The following is a 17,513-nucleotide window of genomic DNA, read 5'->3' on the forward strand; positions in this document are numbered from 1 at the left end:
CTGGCTCTATGCTCCAGATTCAGGAGGAATCAACTAGGATGAAAGGACCAAAATGAAACCATGAATACCCTGGTAGGAAACGATAATCCCCAAGCCTCCCCTCCTTTATAAAAATCGGGGGCAGATGCGCACCGCCCACCCAGGCCCACACGCCACCGCTTCTAAAGGTTACTTGGATAAGTGAGGACAAACAACAAGATGGACAATAAGAGACCTAAACTACACCTGCCACAGGGAAACGCTAGATACACAAGCCACACAAAGAGCACAGACTATGCAGCATGCCTGCCAGCTAGACGGTCAAGTCGGAGTAGCGAAAAGACAGGGTGGAGGTTGGGTGCAGAAACGCAAAGAGGTAAGAAATCGACAAATACTTGAAAACCATTATAACCATACCTTAAAAACATAAACTTTCAACATACTTAAAATACTGGAACTCACACACCCACCTCTCTGCACAGCAATCTGCATGCACTTCACCACATTGCAACAACAACACATAACCTGCCACAACATCACATGGGATTTCTGGTTTCGCCTTGAATAGCACGAACAGCGCCATTTTGCGAGACCTGAAGTGAGTGCATGTGTGCTCTTGATGTGCCAGCTAACAAGCTGTTGCAATAGCCCGACCTTGAGTTTACAAGTGCACTGGCAAGCAAAGCGCAGTTGCTGGTTGCGATAAAGGAACAGCTACGATTCAAAAGCTTAGTTGTGTAATCAAAAGAGGATCGAATATGGGAGACCTGAATTTTCATATTGAGTTCGCCATCTAGGAATACATCTAGTATTAGAAGTTACGATCAAAAGCTTGGTTTTGTCTCCGTTTAAAGCTAGTTTAAAGCTAGTGAGTTGTCGGCCATCCACAGCTGGACTGTGTCATTCACTTTGTTGATGGCAACCGAGTCCTGAATTTGGTTCCCTGCGAGCTTGAGAAGAACCTGGGTGTCCTCTGCATAGTTAATATACTGCACACCCAGGTGGTCCAAGAGACTGAGCTGGGTAGCATGATGTATATGTTAAATAGTGCCGGGAAAAACACAATCCCTGGGTGACACCAATTTGTGTAGTTGGCGAGAACTGGCCTCGCCAGCAGCCACTAACAGTGTGTGGGCCAAGGAACAAAGATCCATAGAGCGGCTAGGTCTGAGCAGTGTGCCTGGTCACCAAGTCTGGAGACCAACAGGGAGTGATCCACCAGGTGAAAGGCTGCAGAGAGGTCTAATATCAGATATCCTCGGTCCACTATGCTGGCCAGTGTGGATTTGAGATCCAGCATAGCGGTTTCTGTCCCATGGTGGGCTCTGAAGCCCGACTGACGTACCCAGAGGATACATGTTCTACAGGTTAGCCCTGATATGCTACCTTGTCCATGATTTTAAGGAGAAAGGGTACATTCATAATGGCCCGATAGTTTTTGGCCAGTGCGGGATCCATACTACTTTCCTTAAGGAGTGGCGTGATCCAGGCTTCTAGAATAGATGTTGGAACCGTGCCTTCACTGAAGGAAAGATTAATGAGTCTTGTTATCCATGGCACAAGAAGTTGGAGGGAACCTCTTAGAATATAAACCGGGCCCTTATCTCCCAGACAAGGTAGGTGTCAGAGCTAGGACGACTGTGGATTACAGCCTCGGTACAGGGAGTGAAATTAAAAGTCGTATTTGTTGATTGTGGGGGGTGGGGAGTTCCGTCCTGATAGAGGTCTAGAAATTCTGAGCTCAGCGGACTGCTCTTGTACGTTCTTGATGGTCTGCCTTTGGCCAAGAATATTTGCAGAAAATTCATCTTGAATGGCCTGGCACCAGACAGAATCTTCAGAGAGGCCCCTGGTTGACAATTGGCGTGTCCTTAAATTCGGATAGGATTTTTAACAGTTTGCTAGGTCTCGACCGAGTGTTAGCAATTCTGGTGTTAAAATATGCCGACTTAGCGACGATGGCTGCTTTGAATTGTTTCACCGCCTGCTTATATTGGACAAGAGATTTGAGGACTGGGATTTTTCCGCCAAGCTCTTTCAAGAAACCTTTTGGTGCGTCTCAGCGTAATTATGCTATCGTCCTCCCATGTATTCTTTTGAGTCTCCAATTTAAATCTTTTTTAGCTTCATAGGGGCCAAGGTATCAATAATTTAGATGGTGTCTGTGAGATGTATCACCAAATTAGATGAGTCGACAAAACTGTTGATCGGCCGTAATAGACGCTGGTGATGCCGAGAATTCAAGAGGTAACATTTTTAAAGTTCCTACTGAGCTTGTCAGATCTGGGCAGGAGGTTCATTCTTGCTGATGGTGCTGGTATGAGAACTGTGCATTGACTAATTAATGGTCAGACCATAAACACATGGGGTGACCTCAACATCGGTGAGAGAAATGAAACGTGTTACAGCCCAATCCAGTGTGTGTGGGACATTTTACCCATTGTGAGTATCCAATAATATCGATGGCATAAATAAGAGGATGCTTGCTTGTCGAAAGGGTCCTTCAGCCCAAAGGTTCAGATCTTCGAGGATAATTAAAAGGAGTCTTGGCCTTAGTGATGGAGACTGACAAACGAGATTTTATTTTTTCTTTCTTTAACACAAGGGCCACGTCTCCACCCTTCTGGGCAAAGCGATCGGTCCGAAAGAGCAAGTAATCTAGTGGAAAAGAAAGATTGGCATCAGTGGGGATGGAAGAATGAAGGCGCCTTTCCGTCAGCGGCATCAGATGAGGGGTAAATACGGACAGTCAGCAATTTCGATTCCATGTTTTACAATAGGACGCATATTCAGGAGGAATAGGGACAGCATATTTGGGGAGTTGAGGTTACCATGGGCGCAGAGGCGCATGGGGAGCTAGATTCCTTAACATTATTGAGAGCAAGAGGCCCCAGAGGGTTGTTGGGGTTTGTCTGATGGATATTTGAAAGAGCCCCATTATCACAAATAAGAGGAGTGGCATCTCGGGAAGATGAAAGGTGGGAGGATGTCAGTTTGGTCCGAATATTCCTTACAGGGGTTTCCTGAGAAGGCCCGGGTAGCTTTTCGACTCATGCGAAGTAGAGCCGCTTTGTCTGGGAAGCAGGATGGCAAAAGGAGGGGCCTTTATGGTAACGGCTTCGAGCGTGTTTGTGGAATTGTTACCAATTCAAGCCTCCCAGTAGTTGAACAGCCACGGCCCGTTATCAGAGGGGTAGATAATTGAGAAGCAGTAGAGGTCGTACTAGGCAAGGGGACTACATGAGGTTCCAGAGGGGTAAGTTATCTGTGCAGGATACTAGCATGTGTAGCTTGATAAGAAGGTTAGCATGCTGTATGCAAGCTTTGTATAATGTTAAAAATAGAGGCCATTAACAAAAAGGTAGTAGGCACAAGCACAGTACAATGAATGCTGGAGTCTGAAGGAAATCTGGGCCCACCCTACGCACACCCAGCCCAAACCGCACCACCAACTTCTCTATAAGGCCTAGCTGACACTGGAAAATTTAGTTCAAATGGAGTACTAATCCGATCCCGGGATAGGAGCTAGCGGGATAAGAAAGCAGTTGGCAATTCAACTTAGCAGAGGAAGAATAAAGCTAACGGACTACTTCAAAGTTTGGGTCACTTAGTAATTCAATGTTAACAGAGGCAGTTTAGTACAATGGCAAGCAGTTTTAAAATCACGCTAGCATGTGCTGCTTAAGCCATGAAAGTAAAAGTTAACAGATGAAAAAAGTACGATTCAGAGGCAGAAGTCGGAGAATGCCACGATCACAAAGTGACATGTGAAGCCGGTGAATCTGTTGTGTCGAAAGGAGTCCCCCGCCCCCCTTTCCCAGTCTGTGGCAGCACAGGCTCTGCCCCTAGTCCCGCTCCAGACCTCAGGCCAGAGCCCAATAGGCCCCATCAACACAGGATAGGACTACTCTCGAGTCTGGGAGGGCCCCAAAGGAATCCTGCAAGCAATGTGCCCTTGAAAATAAAACATCACCAACCTTCACTGAAGTTTATGGAATCTTGCCACGATAACTGGTGGGAGCTGCTCGCGAATACCTCCTCACCAGTCTGCTAAGGAGGACCCAAAGATGAGGAGCCACATGCGTTACAGGAATACCACGCTTGCGACCTACCCAAAATGGTTAAGCAGAAACAGTGGGTCCCCGGAGAAGCTCTGTGGGTTCCCAGAAAAACGCCTTAACTCATTGGGCATGTGCTACTAAGGGGGAACGCTGTTTTCATAGCAACAAGGTGCTTCTGCAATACCATGCTCAGTCACGCCCAATGCGGAGAAAGGGGCTGACAAGTGTACAGGGCTTATCTGTGCTGGCATTTAATGGAGTGTTCTAATTCTAGGCTGCTTTGCATCACAGTCCTTTTGCATGGGACATCAGAGGAATATGGAGGAAAGAGGACCAGCCTTAAAAGTATTCAAATTCAGCCACAATGTCCTGTGGCTGAATCTCAACAGCAGATTTCAAAATGGTCACAGTAATCATTAGTACACAAAAACATTTTAAAATATGCCAATTTTCAATACGACTTGGTGATTCACTCAGTATAGCAGATCATGGCGAGCTCATTTATTTCGTTTTTGCCTCTTCCTTCTGCTGTCTTTGGCAACTCACAGAGGGCTTGCTCATCTATTGAGGTACCGCTACAATTCTCGTGTCTGGCTCAGCTGAGTCAGTCCTTATGGCCACCACTAAGCCAAAATAATTGATTTTTAAGTGTGGACATTCTATTGTGGTACGGTACTGCATGTGACCATGTAACTTTGACACCCTGCTCCTCTCCTGACAGTACAGCTTTGACTGCTCTGCCATGTTTACCCATGGCAGAGTCGGGCCTTTACCAAGAAGCAGAGGTGGACCGATTTCCTGAATGCTAAATTTAGGGTCAAACTAGATCCTTCTAACAAGGTGTACATGTGTGCAAAACAAAACCGCATTTTCCTTTCACAATGCATCTTAAAATTAAACAAAATAAGAACAAAACCACCTTGTCCTTCAACAAGGCTAACTTCCATAATGTGCAGACATCCATTACAAGCCAACTGGAATGTAGGTAGCACAATGATCCCGCCCCACTGCCAGTCTGTTGCAATTCCAAATTCCCCACACAAAGCTAAAAGGACATTCAGGAGGCAAGCATTTACAGCGATGCCACACTATTTCCCAAATGACAATGTTTTTGTGTGCATAGGGGATTACTGGGATTGTTACTAGCCTCTAATCTCAGACCAAAGACATTCCCAGATGGGGCAGGACCTGTGTGAGGATCCGGATATTGAAATGCCATATATGTATGAGTGTTGTATACAAAAAACAAAAAGGCATCGTGATGAGGTTGGGGCAGATTTAAGGTTTTTGGATGAAAACATGATGCATCATCATTTGATTAAGGAACCCACACAATATCTTAATTATATGTGCTAAAAGACTTCACTGTGAGAGACAGCCTTTGCTTAGATCAGCGCTTCTAATGGGGAGTCGCAGGCTTCCTCAGGAGACTCGCTAGTCATGGAATCGGTGACTTCGTTTTGGGGCCAAAAGTAGGTCCCCAAGGCCAGGAAAGCAGCACAAGGTTTTGTTCTCTGGCTGCGGGCAATTAGCGACCCGTAGCTAGCAATGCATTTCTTACACACTCCTCCTTGGGCACGATTGTTAGGGATATTCCCCTCCCTATTCTCTACCTTATTTGTTTATTAGCTTCTAGCCTGGCATTTCCTTGTGAATTTGCACAGGTTACATTAGGGAGAAAGAAAGGTTAGATAGGCCAGGTTGAGAATTTTGGATTGCCCACACCATGCATTCTCTTGTTTGTCTTCGACTCTGCCTGCCGTTGTGCATTCCAGAACACTTATTGTGGAGATGCTGAAGACCATTCTGGCACTCCTCACCATTACGCATAGAGATAATTTGTTACAGTACGAGGAATGTTTTTCCAATGTTTGGTGCAGTGTTTCAATTGTTACATTTCCCGTTATTCGAAAATATATTATTTATGGAGAAAGTCAAATGCTAATCTATGTTGTGAAAAAATAACCAGTGGTTTACTGACTATATTAACAAGAGTAAATTCTCTTCAGCATTACTGCCTCCTACACCACATCATGACGGCATACACAACGATTGTGCAGTCCAGACGGCAGCCTCAATGTGGTAGTGGATAGTTTCATAGAGGGCAGCAGAGCAGATAACATTTAATGGACCAATGGCCATTAAACGGGGCAGACAAGGAGGTAAGACAGAGATTGGGTGGAGAGAAGTAGAAAAACAGACACAGAAGCAACATGGACAAGCAGACTGAGCATGACACAAAACGACTGGTAGGAACAGGGACTCCATAGCATTGAAAGTGAACATACTATGAGCACTCCATAAGAAAACAAGTAATAATGCAATTAATGTAAACGTCCACAATATTCCAACATGAACCTCCAACAGGGAGTCAATAAAAAAAGGAATTGGGGCTGTATCTTTGAGAAAGTTCCTGGTGTCCACTGTCCAGATAGTCCCATCTGGCACGATTGATGTCCAGTCTATAGGAAAACCAACCAAACGGTTAGAACTTAACTCTCACCTGCAACCAAATGTTTCAGGCTTTCCTAGATAGTTTCTGGATAGCTCGGTATTTTTGATGAAAGTTTCACATGTTGAAGTTGATATATTCCAATATACACTGGATATAGCAAATTTTGAATTGAAATATTCTGCAATCGATATTGCCACCCACCCCCTCTCCCAAAACTAGCATTACTCTGTATCCTAAAGAGGTCTCATTTGTTTCAGACTCACTTGACCGCAAGTCCCTCCGATAAATTAGGAAAGGATGAAAACAAGTACAACATTATAGCCAGCGAGGACTAAAACTAACCCCATCCGGCATTTATCATATTATGTGCTTATATGAAGTCAGCATAACAGTGTCTCGGTCAACACACTTTGACTGCCCCAAATATACACATCAGGAGAGGGTCATTGAATAAGTGGCCTGTCAAGTCGAATGAAAAAACAAGCTAGATTTATTGAGCATAATGATATTAACAGGACCTGGGGTACGGCTTATACCTGGTATATTTTGATCACATGTGATATTTGACTGCATTAAAAACAAGCAGAGCTATAATCAATCATGTCCCCTTTTTCTGTTTCTTCTTTTCATTTTCCTCCTTTTCCTTTTCGATTTCAGCAACATACTTCTCTATTTCCTCTGGATTCAAGATCTAAATGAAAAACGTTCACAAGGTCAAAAATGTTACTATGGACTGTAAGCCAGTTCATAACCAACAATCATAACATCCCAGAAGCAAGAATTTAGAACCTTTACACCCCACATTGCACTTCTCCCGCTTAGCTCTTTGCCTTTTGTAGTATGTGAATATTTTTAATTGTGATCTGAATTAAGTGCTTTAAAAAAGGCACATCAGTGATGTTAGGCGACCCTAAAGCCTCAAATATGAATGTTACTCTACAATGCCCACCAAACTGGTTCTGATGGGGTAAGGAAGGAGATTTCAACTTCTTGCTTCAGAGGACATGGGCAGCGTGGTCTATCGGCGAAACCACACATATGCCGTCAGGCAATCTGCCCCGGGGCGGCGGGCCTGAAGTTAAGGGCCCGAGCAAAGCAAGGGTCCCTTAATGAGGGCAGCAGTGCAGTTACTGGGAGGGTTGACCTGCCGCCGAGGGGCATATCGCCATTAGCACCCGCATAGTTTCCCTACACGGGCGCCAATGGTGTCTTTAATGTTTTTAAAAAACATACCTTTAGCCCATGGCTCAGCTCCGCGTAGTGCTGCATGTCAGGTGAGTCCATTTTTTATGTTGATGGCACATCAGCATGAAAAGGACCTCCCCCGACAAGCAGCGCAATGCCAGGCCGTGAGATAAAAAGGTACACTTCTCTTTTTGAAGAAGAACAAAAGAAAGAAAAAAAAGAAAAGGACAACATTAGCTCCCTGTGTAGGACACTACACAGGTGCTAAGTGGTGAAGGGGCGCCGACTGCCCTGGCAGCTCAGAACACGAGCTTGTACCTTGCAGTACAGCCCACGTTCCGAGCCTCCCGATGGCCCAGTACCCCCACCCAGGGTGCTAATGAAACGGACAATCTAGATATCAGTATGAAAATCCGTTAGCCATTCCCATAAATGGTGGTTAGGTATATATATAAATCCACCCAAGTGCTAAAATGATGTATGTAACTAAGCTTTCTGGCTTCCAGAGGTCTTGCTCTTCATTCAGCATTTGCTTTACAGAGGTGGAGCCCGCAAATTGGCAAGAACCAGGCAAACTGAAGGATTTCAGTTTTGCAACTTCAGTTTATACAGCCCAATTAGGACTAGAGCAGCACTGCATGTAAACGGACCATAACAAATGGCACCTACATGTAACTGTGAGAAGAGGAGATTACTTCGTAATAAACCAATGTTTACGTTTGAAATCAAAAGTATAACCATACAATAGTTTGTTTGTAATGCATTTCAGCATGCCATCTGCTCAAATGCCATTCAACACTGGTTAATTTGGGTTCTAGCCTGTAGCTCTCGGTGGATCAGAGCTTTTTCAATCCCTTGGTCTGAATTATAAAACCGTATATAAAAGCAGAAAGGTATCACACGGTTAAGAAGTCCACCCAGTCAATCTGTTTTGACAATCAATGTCTGGGTTGATGAGAATTCCAATAACTTACATTGCAAAATGTATTTACCAGCTATGGCACTGACCAATTGATCTGGATGCTACAGAATGTTCCTTCCACAAATGTAAGACCATATTCCACTCCAGGGGCCCAAATGAATTTTCAAGGACATTTCAAAAGGATTACCCCAGTGGGTGAAAAATACAAAATATCAAGAACCATTAAGAATGGTTAATACCAATCTACACAAACCTTAATTTCCACAAATGCATGTTCATGCAAACCAATGTTTACCTTTAGGGGCCGATTTCGTCTCATCACTGCAAGCTCAATGTTTTTTCCTCCAGACTGTACAACCTACAGTAGACGTAAATGGGGCAAATATGTTATACCTTCAGTGCAATCTACAAAAACAAAATTCTATCCACCTTCTCAGGCATTACCTTTTTAATTACGCTCTTAAAAAAAATAATTTGCCGTAAAATAATTAGTCCAGGAATATCTGAAATACATATGTATTGAACTTCATTAGGAGTACGAAAACCAGCAGTACAAAGTGGATAGTAGGTCAGGGTACTACACTGGGGTGACATACCCTTGTAGATATGGGCAATAATATGCATCAAAATGTTGCACTGTACCCAACCTCCGCCGTCCCCCTCCCCCAACTCAAGAAACCTACCAGAATATCATGCATTTTAAAGCCCTAGGATACCTACAGTCAGAACCTAGAACACCGAAACATAAAAGACTCTCCCAACATCCTTCTACATTTTCAAAACCTAAATAAGAAAGCATGTTTTAGTTAAAATGTTGCCATTGGTAAGACTTTGCAGTGCTGCCCAAAGGGAAATAAACATTGGTCATTAGCTTCTTCCGATGTTGTGGCAAATGGATAAAGAGCTACAAAATTCCTTCAGTGTTGACGATTAACCAAACTTTCCAGTTCAGTAAAAGCGGCACATCTCAAGAATTGAAAATAGACAAATACATTGCCATTCTTCTCAGCAACAAAAGGAGATGTGCCCGCCTCCGAAAAAGGTGGCTTTTACAGTTGGGAGTGTAGAAAAACAGAACTGTAGATGGGTGGAACAATGGGATGCGTTTTGGAAACATCCCTGTTGATACCTACACACACATTTTCCTTTTTTCTTTTATAAAAGGTTATCGGCATGGTACTTCTTCACTAGAAACAGCCATTTAAATCTTTGTTAAACCATTTGCTGTAATTATGTGCCACTATTAAAAATTGCAAATGCACTTACTCAAATGTTAAGAAATATTTTATAACGGACTGCAAAATAGTAGCCATGCGGTTTGTTGACATTGGTATAGTATGAAGGTGGGTGAGCTTTCCCATGTGCACACTACAATGTCTCCCCTAGTTATTCTAATAATATAGGAACTTCCAAGAGTCCCTTTGGAATAAGGGCAACATTTAAAACCTGCTAGTTATCGCTTAAGCTCTGCAGGTGCAGACCACCAAGGATCAAAGCCAGCACCCCAACAAACGCTCTTCTTTATTCGGCCAGTAAAGTGCCCATTACCACTTTGCATAAAGATAAAAAAGGGTCATAACAATAGTGCGAGGCTTCTTGCCAAACCTACCTCGGCTCTGTAGTACCCATTGTGTTTTCAGTATTTTTTTGATAAGGAGATATATGCACCCTAAACTCAACGCAATTGACCTGTATGACACTATAACCAATGCGGAGGCCCATGAACCACTAAGGTTATAAGTTAGGAGTGGTTTCATGATAACATGAATCCCGCAGGCAAAGCAGGATACTCACTTCCAGCAGGGCTTTGATGACTAGTTTGATAGTAAGGTCGTCAGTTTCATTAGCTTCATCTGTATAATTCTTCTCCAGGAATTCACGTACTGACTTGGCTCCTCTGCCAATGGCGTTCGCCTGGAGTAATGTCAGACAGCAGGCAAAGTTACATTTCGTAGTGCGTTAAAATTCCAAGTTTACTGTTTTTTGTAGGTAGACGTTAGTCAATATAGTAAAACCTTTGAAACAAGAAATGTCCCAATATGCTATTCCCATTATTGAACTATGATTCAGCATTAAAAACATTTGTAAAAATAAAACCAGACTTTTTTGCACTAGTCTATAAAACATTCCCATCCCTTTATACATCCCTGGCCTCATTTCATTAGACAAATCAAATTCATGGAAAATACTGAACAGATGGTTTCTGGTACATGCCCAAGATGTAGTAAAGAACACCAATATTATGAGAGAGCTGTGAATCCCACAAAAACAAAAATGGCTTGAAAACGATTCAGCTTTAGTATCCACAAAATATCAGTTCCTATATTTTACCACTCACCAAATGAGTGAATTTGTATTGTGATGACTGGCTTAGCCTACAAACTTGCTAGGACTTCATCTATTTGGCCCAGTGACCGGCCACTTATAGTTTGTCTCAAGCAAATTCAAAATAAAGTGTAAGATAAATGCATCTAGATGAAGGGTATACATTAATAATTTTTAAAATACTCTTTTAAAGCATCAAATAGTGCACTTGCGACTAGTCAGTAGCTAGAGATAGTGGACGTTGACAAGTAAGAAATGTGCGTTTTGTGTATGTGGAGAACTGAGGGTAGTTAAGCGATTTTTGCGTGGCTAGTAGCTTGTAACTTGAATTATTTACCCCTAGTCTTTCACTCTACACTTCCCCTGAAGTGTGAAGTAGTACATTTTCTTTAATGATCAAATACAGTCATACTTGGATGTATAACATTGTCTGGACTAGCAAAATGCTCTACATTTAAATAGTCTGGATAAAAAATGTTCTAACAAACCAGGCTCATTTATCTGCCACATGGCCATAGCCACCAAAGTATTAGGCACCTTTGTATTTTACTATGATATAAGGCCCTTGAGATTACAACAAATACTATCCAAATACTACTGACACTGGTGCCATTTGCTAATCCTGGAGATCTCGGCCACAGCATTCCTTACAGGTTTCTGAGGCAAACGGCAAAAGGAAGATCTTTATTTACTTTTAGAGTAATCAGATTAAAACCTCTGCATTGTTTGTCTAAATCACTCAGTACTTTCGTTACTTGCATGATCTTATTCGCTGCAATCAATTGATGACTTTTACAGTTAATGACATGCATTACTTACAGTAAAAGCATTTCTGATGGTTCTATCTGCTTAGATTCACATGCTGTGCATATGGTCTGACATCCAGTGGTAACTGCGAAGTATTGCATCTTGTCTTTCGAGAATCGAAAGGGGTCGACATGGGCGTGCCTGTAACACTATCCCTATGTGACGTGTAGTGTACCCAAGATCCCTCACGCGTCGAGGTCCCTCTGATTGTATTTTTCTGCCGTGAGGGATCCTTATGACTATCGTGGGCGAGTACAGAAAAGAGAGAAAGTAGTAAGATGTCTATGTTCCTTCCATCCGAGAGGGGACGAAGGGTGGGCGCATGTGAATCTAAGCAGATACAACCATCAGAAATGCTTTTATGGAAAGTAATGCATGTCTTCTGATGTTTGTTAATCTGATTAGAATCACATGTTGTGCATAGACTAGCGAGCAGTACCTGGAGTTGGATTGTGAGAAGGAACACTAGTGAAAAGATGTCTTAGTACTGCCTGTCCCACCTGACAATCAGACCTAGAGTGAGTGTCTAGGCAATAGTGTTTTGTAAAGGTGTGTACAGCACTCCAAGTTGCCGCTTTGCAAATAGATTCAAGGGGAACATTTGCATGAATGCTATGGACTCCCCAGTGTCTGGAAGGTATCAGGTATTAATATCGCCACATATTTGGTCGCCGTAAATATCGCCGGGAAAATGTTGTGGCGATATTATTTAGGTGACCATATATGTGGCGACAGGGTCAAAAATAAAAAAAAATAAAAACAACATTTTGGGGTTGCGGGGGTGTCCCCCGCATGTTCCATGCAATAATGTCGCCACAAAAAACGACCATTTTCCGGCGATATTTTTGCATGGCAATATTTTTGTGGCGACATTATTACATGGAACTGTCTGGGAGGGCAGGAAGTGAGGGAGGTTCCTGAAACTCCCCTGTCCTTTGTCTCTAGGAGGACCTGAACAGAACCAGTCATGGCGAGGGTTTTGAGACTACAGGCAGAGTCGACCGCTGGAAGAAACATCCGCAGAAACCGTAAAAAGAAGCCTGCTGCATCCTCCTGGACCTTGAATTGCCTGGTGAAGCCGTGCTGTTGTGCTGACCTCCAACCCTGAGACGAACTCCACTTTAGCGCAATCCACGACTTGATGTGCCTCTCCATTGCTGCAGAAGCCCAATGCCATGGGTCGAGTGTCCATAGTAGAGTCAACGTCTGCCGCCGAACAAATCCAGCCAAAAGCTCCATGAGCTTCCCAACAACACTCCAGAAGCAGGAAATCCAGATCCGGAGTCCCCTCACCAGAGTCTAGAACCAAGGGAGCAAGGAAAGTACAACCAGAGATTTGTTCTGCATCAGTGCTGTTTGCAAAGCACTTTGTTTGCCGACGACCTTCCAGAGTGCTTCTGCAGGAGCCCTCCAGACATCCTCCCTCTTGTCCCCACTACTGATGCTCAGGAACCGTGGTCTGCATAGCTGTAGTAAGACTGAATCCGATGGACCACTCCTCTTCAAACCAGAGGTACTGTTTGAGCTTGGGGTACTTACCTTCTTGGCTTACGTCGTGCTGTCTCACTTGAGATTTGCACTTGCTTAACTTTCTGAGTTGGTTTCAACTCCCTTTGCACAGGCCTAACAGCTTGTGGGTCCTCAGTAATTTTCTTTTGAACAATCTGACTTTGTGAAAGACCTTGATCCAAGAAGTGCATCAGAACTATTGACTTTGTCAGAATAACTTTGGCTGTCTTGGCTCCCAAAAGGCATCTTTGAAATCCATTGACTTTGGCAGTGCTTGTCCCTCCATATCTTGTAGCTTGCTGAATACTGTTACTGCTGGGAAAGGCTTACCTAGACTTCTTTGGAGGATTCAGTTGTCCTCACCCGTTTAAGAATATGGTCTAACCTTTTTATTTTCCCCAACCGTTTCTTTCTGCAACCCAGAGCCTACAAAGTATGTTGGTGTGATATAGAAATGCAAATACTATCCTTGTAATTGAAGTTACTTCAGGGTGCAGGAGAAGTGTATTGTACTTATCCAAAGATTATTCACCAGCTTTATTTATTCTGTAAAGAATTTCCAAAAGCTTACTTGAATTGGTACAAAGAATTGCCTTTTTAAAAGACTGCTTATTTAAAACTGATGTCAAATATGTATGCATAACTGAAACCTTGAGTACAAATGTTACTTGGATAATTGTATTTACCGATTTAATCTGTACAGCTCTACAACACACGTTTAGCCCTCTTGAGATAGGCCTGGCTGCTCAGTCACACTACCAACTGTGTACTACAGACCTATACAAAAGGTGGGTTACTTAATAACAAGCAGATGAGACTTGTGTAGTCTCACACAGTGTGCCTGCACCAGTTCCTACCTAACACCATGCCCTTCTGTGGTTAGTTTACAGTCAAAGGTTAACATTTCCAATAACTGTGCGCCTCTAGCAGTGTCTATGACCAGGCTTTCATACAGTTTAACCAAGGATGTTACTTTAAAGTACAAAGCTTGCAGTGAGGTCGTTGTATTGAAAACGTGTAAATCTTCGAAAAAGGAAGGCACGTTATTCCCAAAGCCCATATTTAATTCCCCTTTTCTAAGACCTTGGTAGGTATCTGAAGACCTTCTACAGTGTAAACAACTATTGTTCAAAACTAAGGATTACACTGTTCATGGATTGCCCAATTATAGAGAAGTATTAGCAGCCTTGGAACTCTCTACCTGATGCGCTGTTGCCATGTCACATTGAAGATCATTCACTCAGATCGATTTAGGTGTGATAATCTAGTTACTCTGCCCATTGTCCCCCGTCCACCTGGTGTTCACTCAACGTTACTGGATATGCTGAATTTGTAATTACATGCATCATAAACAGGACAAAAGATGGTTTCAAAACTATTCTTTTTTCACAAGATTCGAAATCTTGATACTTAAAAAAAAAAAAAAAAAAAAGAAAAAGTCTGTTAGGCACAGTTTCCCATTATGTAAGTTATAGGATTCCTTTGGCTAAGTATCAACAGGCTCTGAGAGGAGCACTGCCGAGATAACAGTCTCCCCTAGCCCTTTAATGTCCCCATTGATAAGGAAATTACCTGGGTCAAACGTTCCCCAACCTTCCTCTGCAACAACCACTAGCAACGAGCAGTGAACCCTGCCTCAGTCCTCCCATTTGACAGTGATGCGCTTTGCACCACTTCAGTGCAGCTTGCAAATTTTAAAATATGGGGGTGGCCAATTAGTTCAGCTACAGTACTTGCTCGGAAGACTCCCCAAATCTCACAGTCATCACTGTCAGGGCTCACACCAAGCAACTCACCCCACCATAGCCTCCAGTGCAAAGAGAAACAATCTAATATAGTTCAACAAACATATAATGCAACCAAAAACTACACAGAGACCACTTTGGTAAAAACACATTTTAACAAAACCAATTGATATATGGCATGGCATTTATAACGCACCTATACACAAGTGTTTAAAGGCGCGACAATTAAAAAAATATGTATATATTAACCCTCCAAAACCACAAAAAAGGCCAACTTGATTATACATAATTACCACCTATTTTTACTTCAGCATTAACACAAGTTAGTCATGTTTTTAAGTCACAGAAAGATTGTGTTAAACCAGACTGCTCTGCCATAGATAGCACTAGAGAGAGTTTGGGCTTTCTCCAGTTGGAAACCAGGTCTTTCCGTTGACAATTTTACATCTCTTACCAGAGGGTTGTGGAAAAATCTCCCCAACACCCCACTAGGCAAAGTTGTGGAGTAATGGCATATCTTTTGGCATTTCTAGTCTTGATGGGGCATTACCAACTGGTGCTTTACAGATAGGTTGCCGAAAGGGAAGCTTAAAGTGGGTTAAGAACAGCAAAGAACCTCCTGGAGGCCTTCACCAAGAAGCTTTCGGGAGCTAGAAGATATACCAACTTGTTGCTGCTGGAGCAGTTATGCCAGTCTTGGTGGTTGCTGCCAAGTGACCAGAGCTAAAAGACACAGAGACCCAGATTGCTGCTCAAGCCCAGAAGGGCAGCCCTTGACAACGTAGGTGGCAGCCCTGCTGAAATTTGCTAAAATGTTCATGACCGTTTCAAGCAGCTTCTCAAGTGCAAAATGATCTACTGTCGGAGCTGCCCTAGAATGAGGATATACTCAATTGGATAGGAGACAGATCTGGGGCAAGAAGATCTTTTGTAAGATGACTGGATGAGGATGCAATCTTAACTGTTCTGTGGAATTAGAACGCGTAAAAAGCAGGTGCGAGTTTGAGTGGGACTGCAGATTTTAAACATGGGTTAAAATCTCTCCCCCCCACCCCAATATGGCTTTTACTGGTTATTTTGACAAGCAGGTGGAAAAGTAAACATGCTTACCCTACCATGCCCATTCGGATCAGCAATGTTGAGAATGTGATGCATTTGGATTTGTGGTGACTTTTCTATATTTTTATTTTAACAACTGTGCCACCTAACTATTGGGCAAAAGACAATACAAGTGCTCTTGTTCTGAGCAGCTACGAGAGCCGATGCTTTGTACAGCATAATGTAATGTTGGTTTTTTTACAGTTCAAGGGACAATAACATTTTATTAACAAATTATTCACTGGTACAACACAAACACAATTGTGCTTTTGAATACGGAAGGTCACCTATATTGTGGGACCTTGTGAGGCTGTTGAAACTGAGTGTCCAATCTTGTGTTTTGCCAAGTGGGGCGATACAAAAAAGTGTAGAACCAAATTTAAACGTGCAAATGTGTTTGGCATTTTAAACAGGGCCAAAAAGATAACCGTAATGAAATGTGCGATTTTGCTTTTTTATGCAAAACGCATTTTTCGAAGGGATTGTGTTCTCCGACGTATTCCTTATCTATGATATTTGTATCTCCAGCTTGCTGGCCTCGCAATTTTTTCTCCAGTAGAGGAGTAGAGGGCGCAGTGCGTCGACGTCCGTCGAGTAGGTGTTCCTCGACAGCCACCGTATCGACGCCGACGTCATCATGCCTATGAATGGCCACGCGCAGTGTCCGTTGCTCAGTTCCGTTTTTCTGCGCTTTGTGTGCCTCAGAATGCTGTTGCTCAGTTCGTCAGTCGAAATATATTCATATTTCCTCGAGAAAACCGACTCGTACTCGATGGCTTCCTCCTCCGACTCGACGACTCCTCGGTCCGGTTTAAAAAAATGCCGAGACTGTGGGAAGAAAATGTTGTTGACGGATCCTCACAGGATCTGTTTGTGGTGTCTAGGAATCGAACACCAGTGTTCGGAGTGTGAGGAATGCCTATCCATGACAGCGAAAACCTTGAAGGAGCGTAAGGGGAAGCTCGAGAGAGGCAAGTCAGTTTTAACTTCCTCGAAAGCATTCTCGGTCTAGGTCTCGAAGTGGCTCCCACCACTCGTCGAGGTCTAGACACTCGAAAAAGAGACATAGAAGATCTCCTTTGTCGTCATCTTCTAGTTCCCCTGAAAGAGTAAATTGCCCCACAAAACACAGCTCTCAGGCTGAGTCGGAGGAAATCAGAAAAAAGATGCTAAGCGTCTTCGAGAAAGCGGCCTCGACCCCCTCGAAGTCAGCTGAGGGTGATAAGCCCAAAAAATCTAAACGCTGCGAGTCGCAGCACCCGGCGAAAGAGTCGACCCGAAAGCGCCATGAGCCATCGGGAAGTAAAGCATCTTCGACGCCATCGTCGAAAGCCCCTTCGAAGCATAGATCAGCGCCATCGACGCCGTTATCGAAGGGTTCTTCGACGCATCTGTCGATCGACTCGACGCCGATAAAAGAAAAACCC

At 43.3% G+C, this 17,513-nt stretch overlaps 1 protein-coding gene across 1 annotated transcript in view; it reads right to left on the reverse strand.

Moving 5' to 3' along the window:
* Nucleotides 1-6,962: 6,962 nt before the first annotated feature.
* PSMA7 (proteasome 20S subunit alpha 7) overlaps nt 6,963-17,513 on the reverse strand; it is a 65,092-nt gene continuing 54,541 nt past the window's right edge. Inside the window, exons 5-7 of the mRNA XM_069650720.1 lie at nt 10,397-10,516; nt 8,898-8,960; nt 6,963-7,186 (exon numbers count right to left, since the gene is read on the reverse strand). Coding sequence (XP_069506821.1) covers nt 7,094-7,186; nt 8,898-8,960; nt 10,397-10,516 — 276 coding nt within the window. The 3' untranslated portion in view covers nt 6,963-7,093. The remainder of the gene's footprint in view (nt 7,187-8,897; nt 8,961-10,396; nt 10,517-17,513) is intronic.

Source organism: Ambystoma mexicanum, chromosome 3p (genome assembly GCF_040938575.1).
Source record: "Ambystoma mexicanum isolate Mex_15411 chromosome 3p, UKY_AmexF1_1, whole genome shotgun sequence".
Lineage (NCBI taxonomy): Eukaryota > Metazoa > Chordata > Amphibia > Caudata > Ambystomatidae > Ambystoma > Ambystoma mexicanum.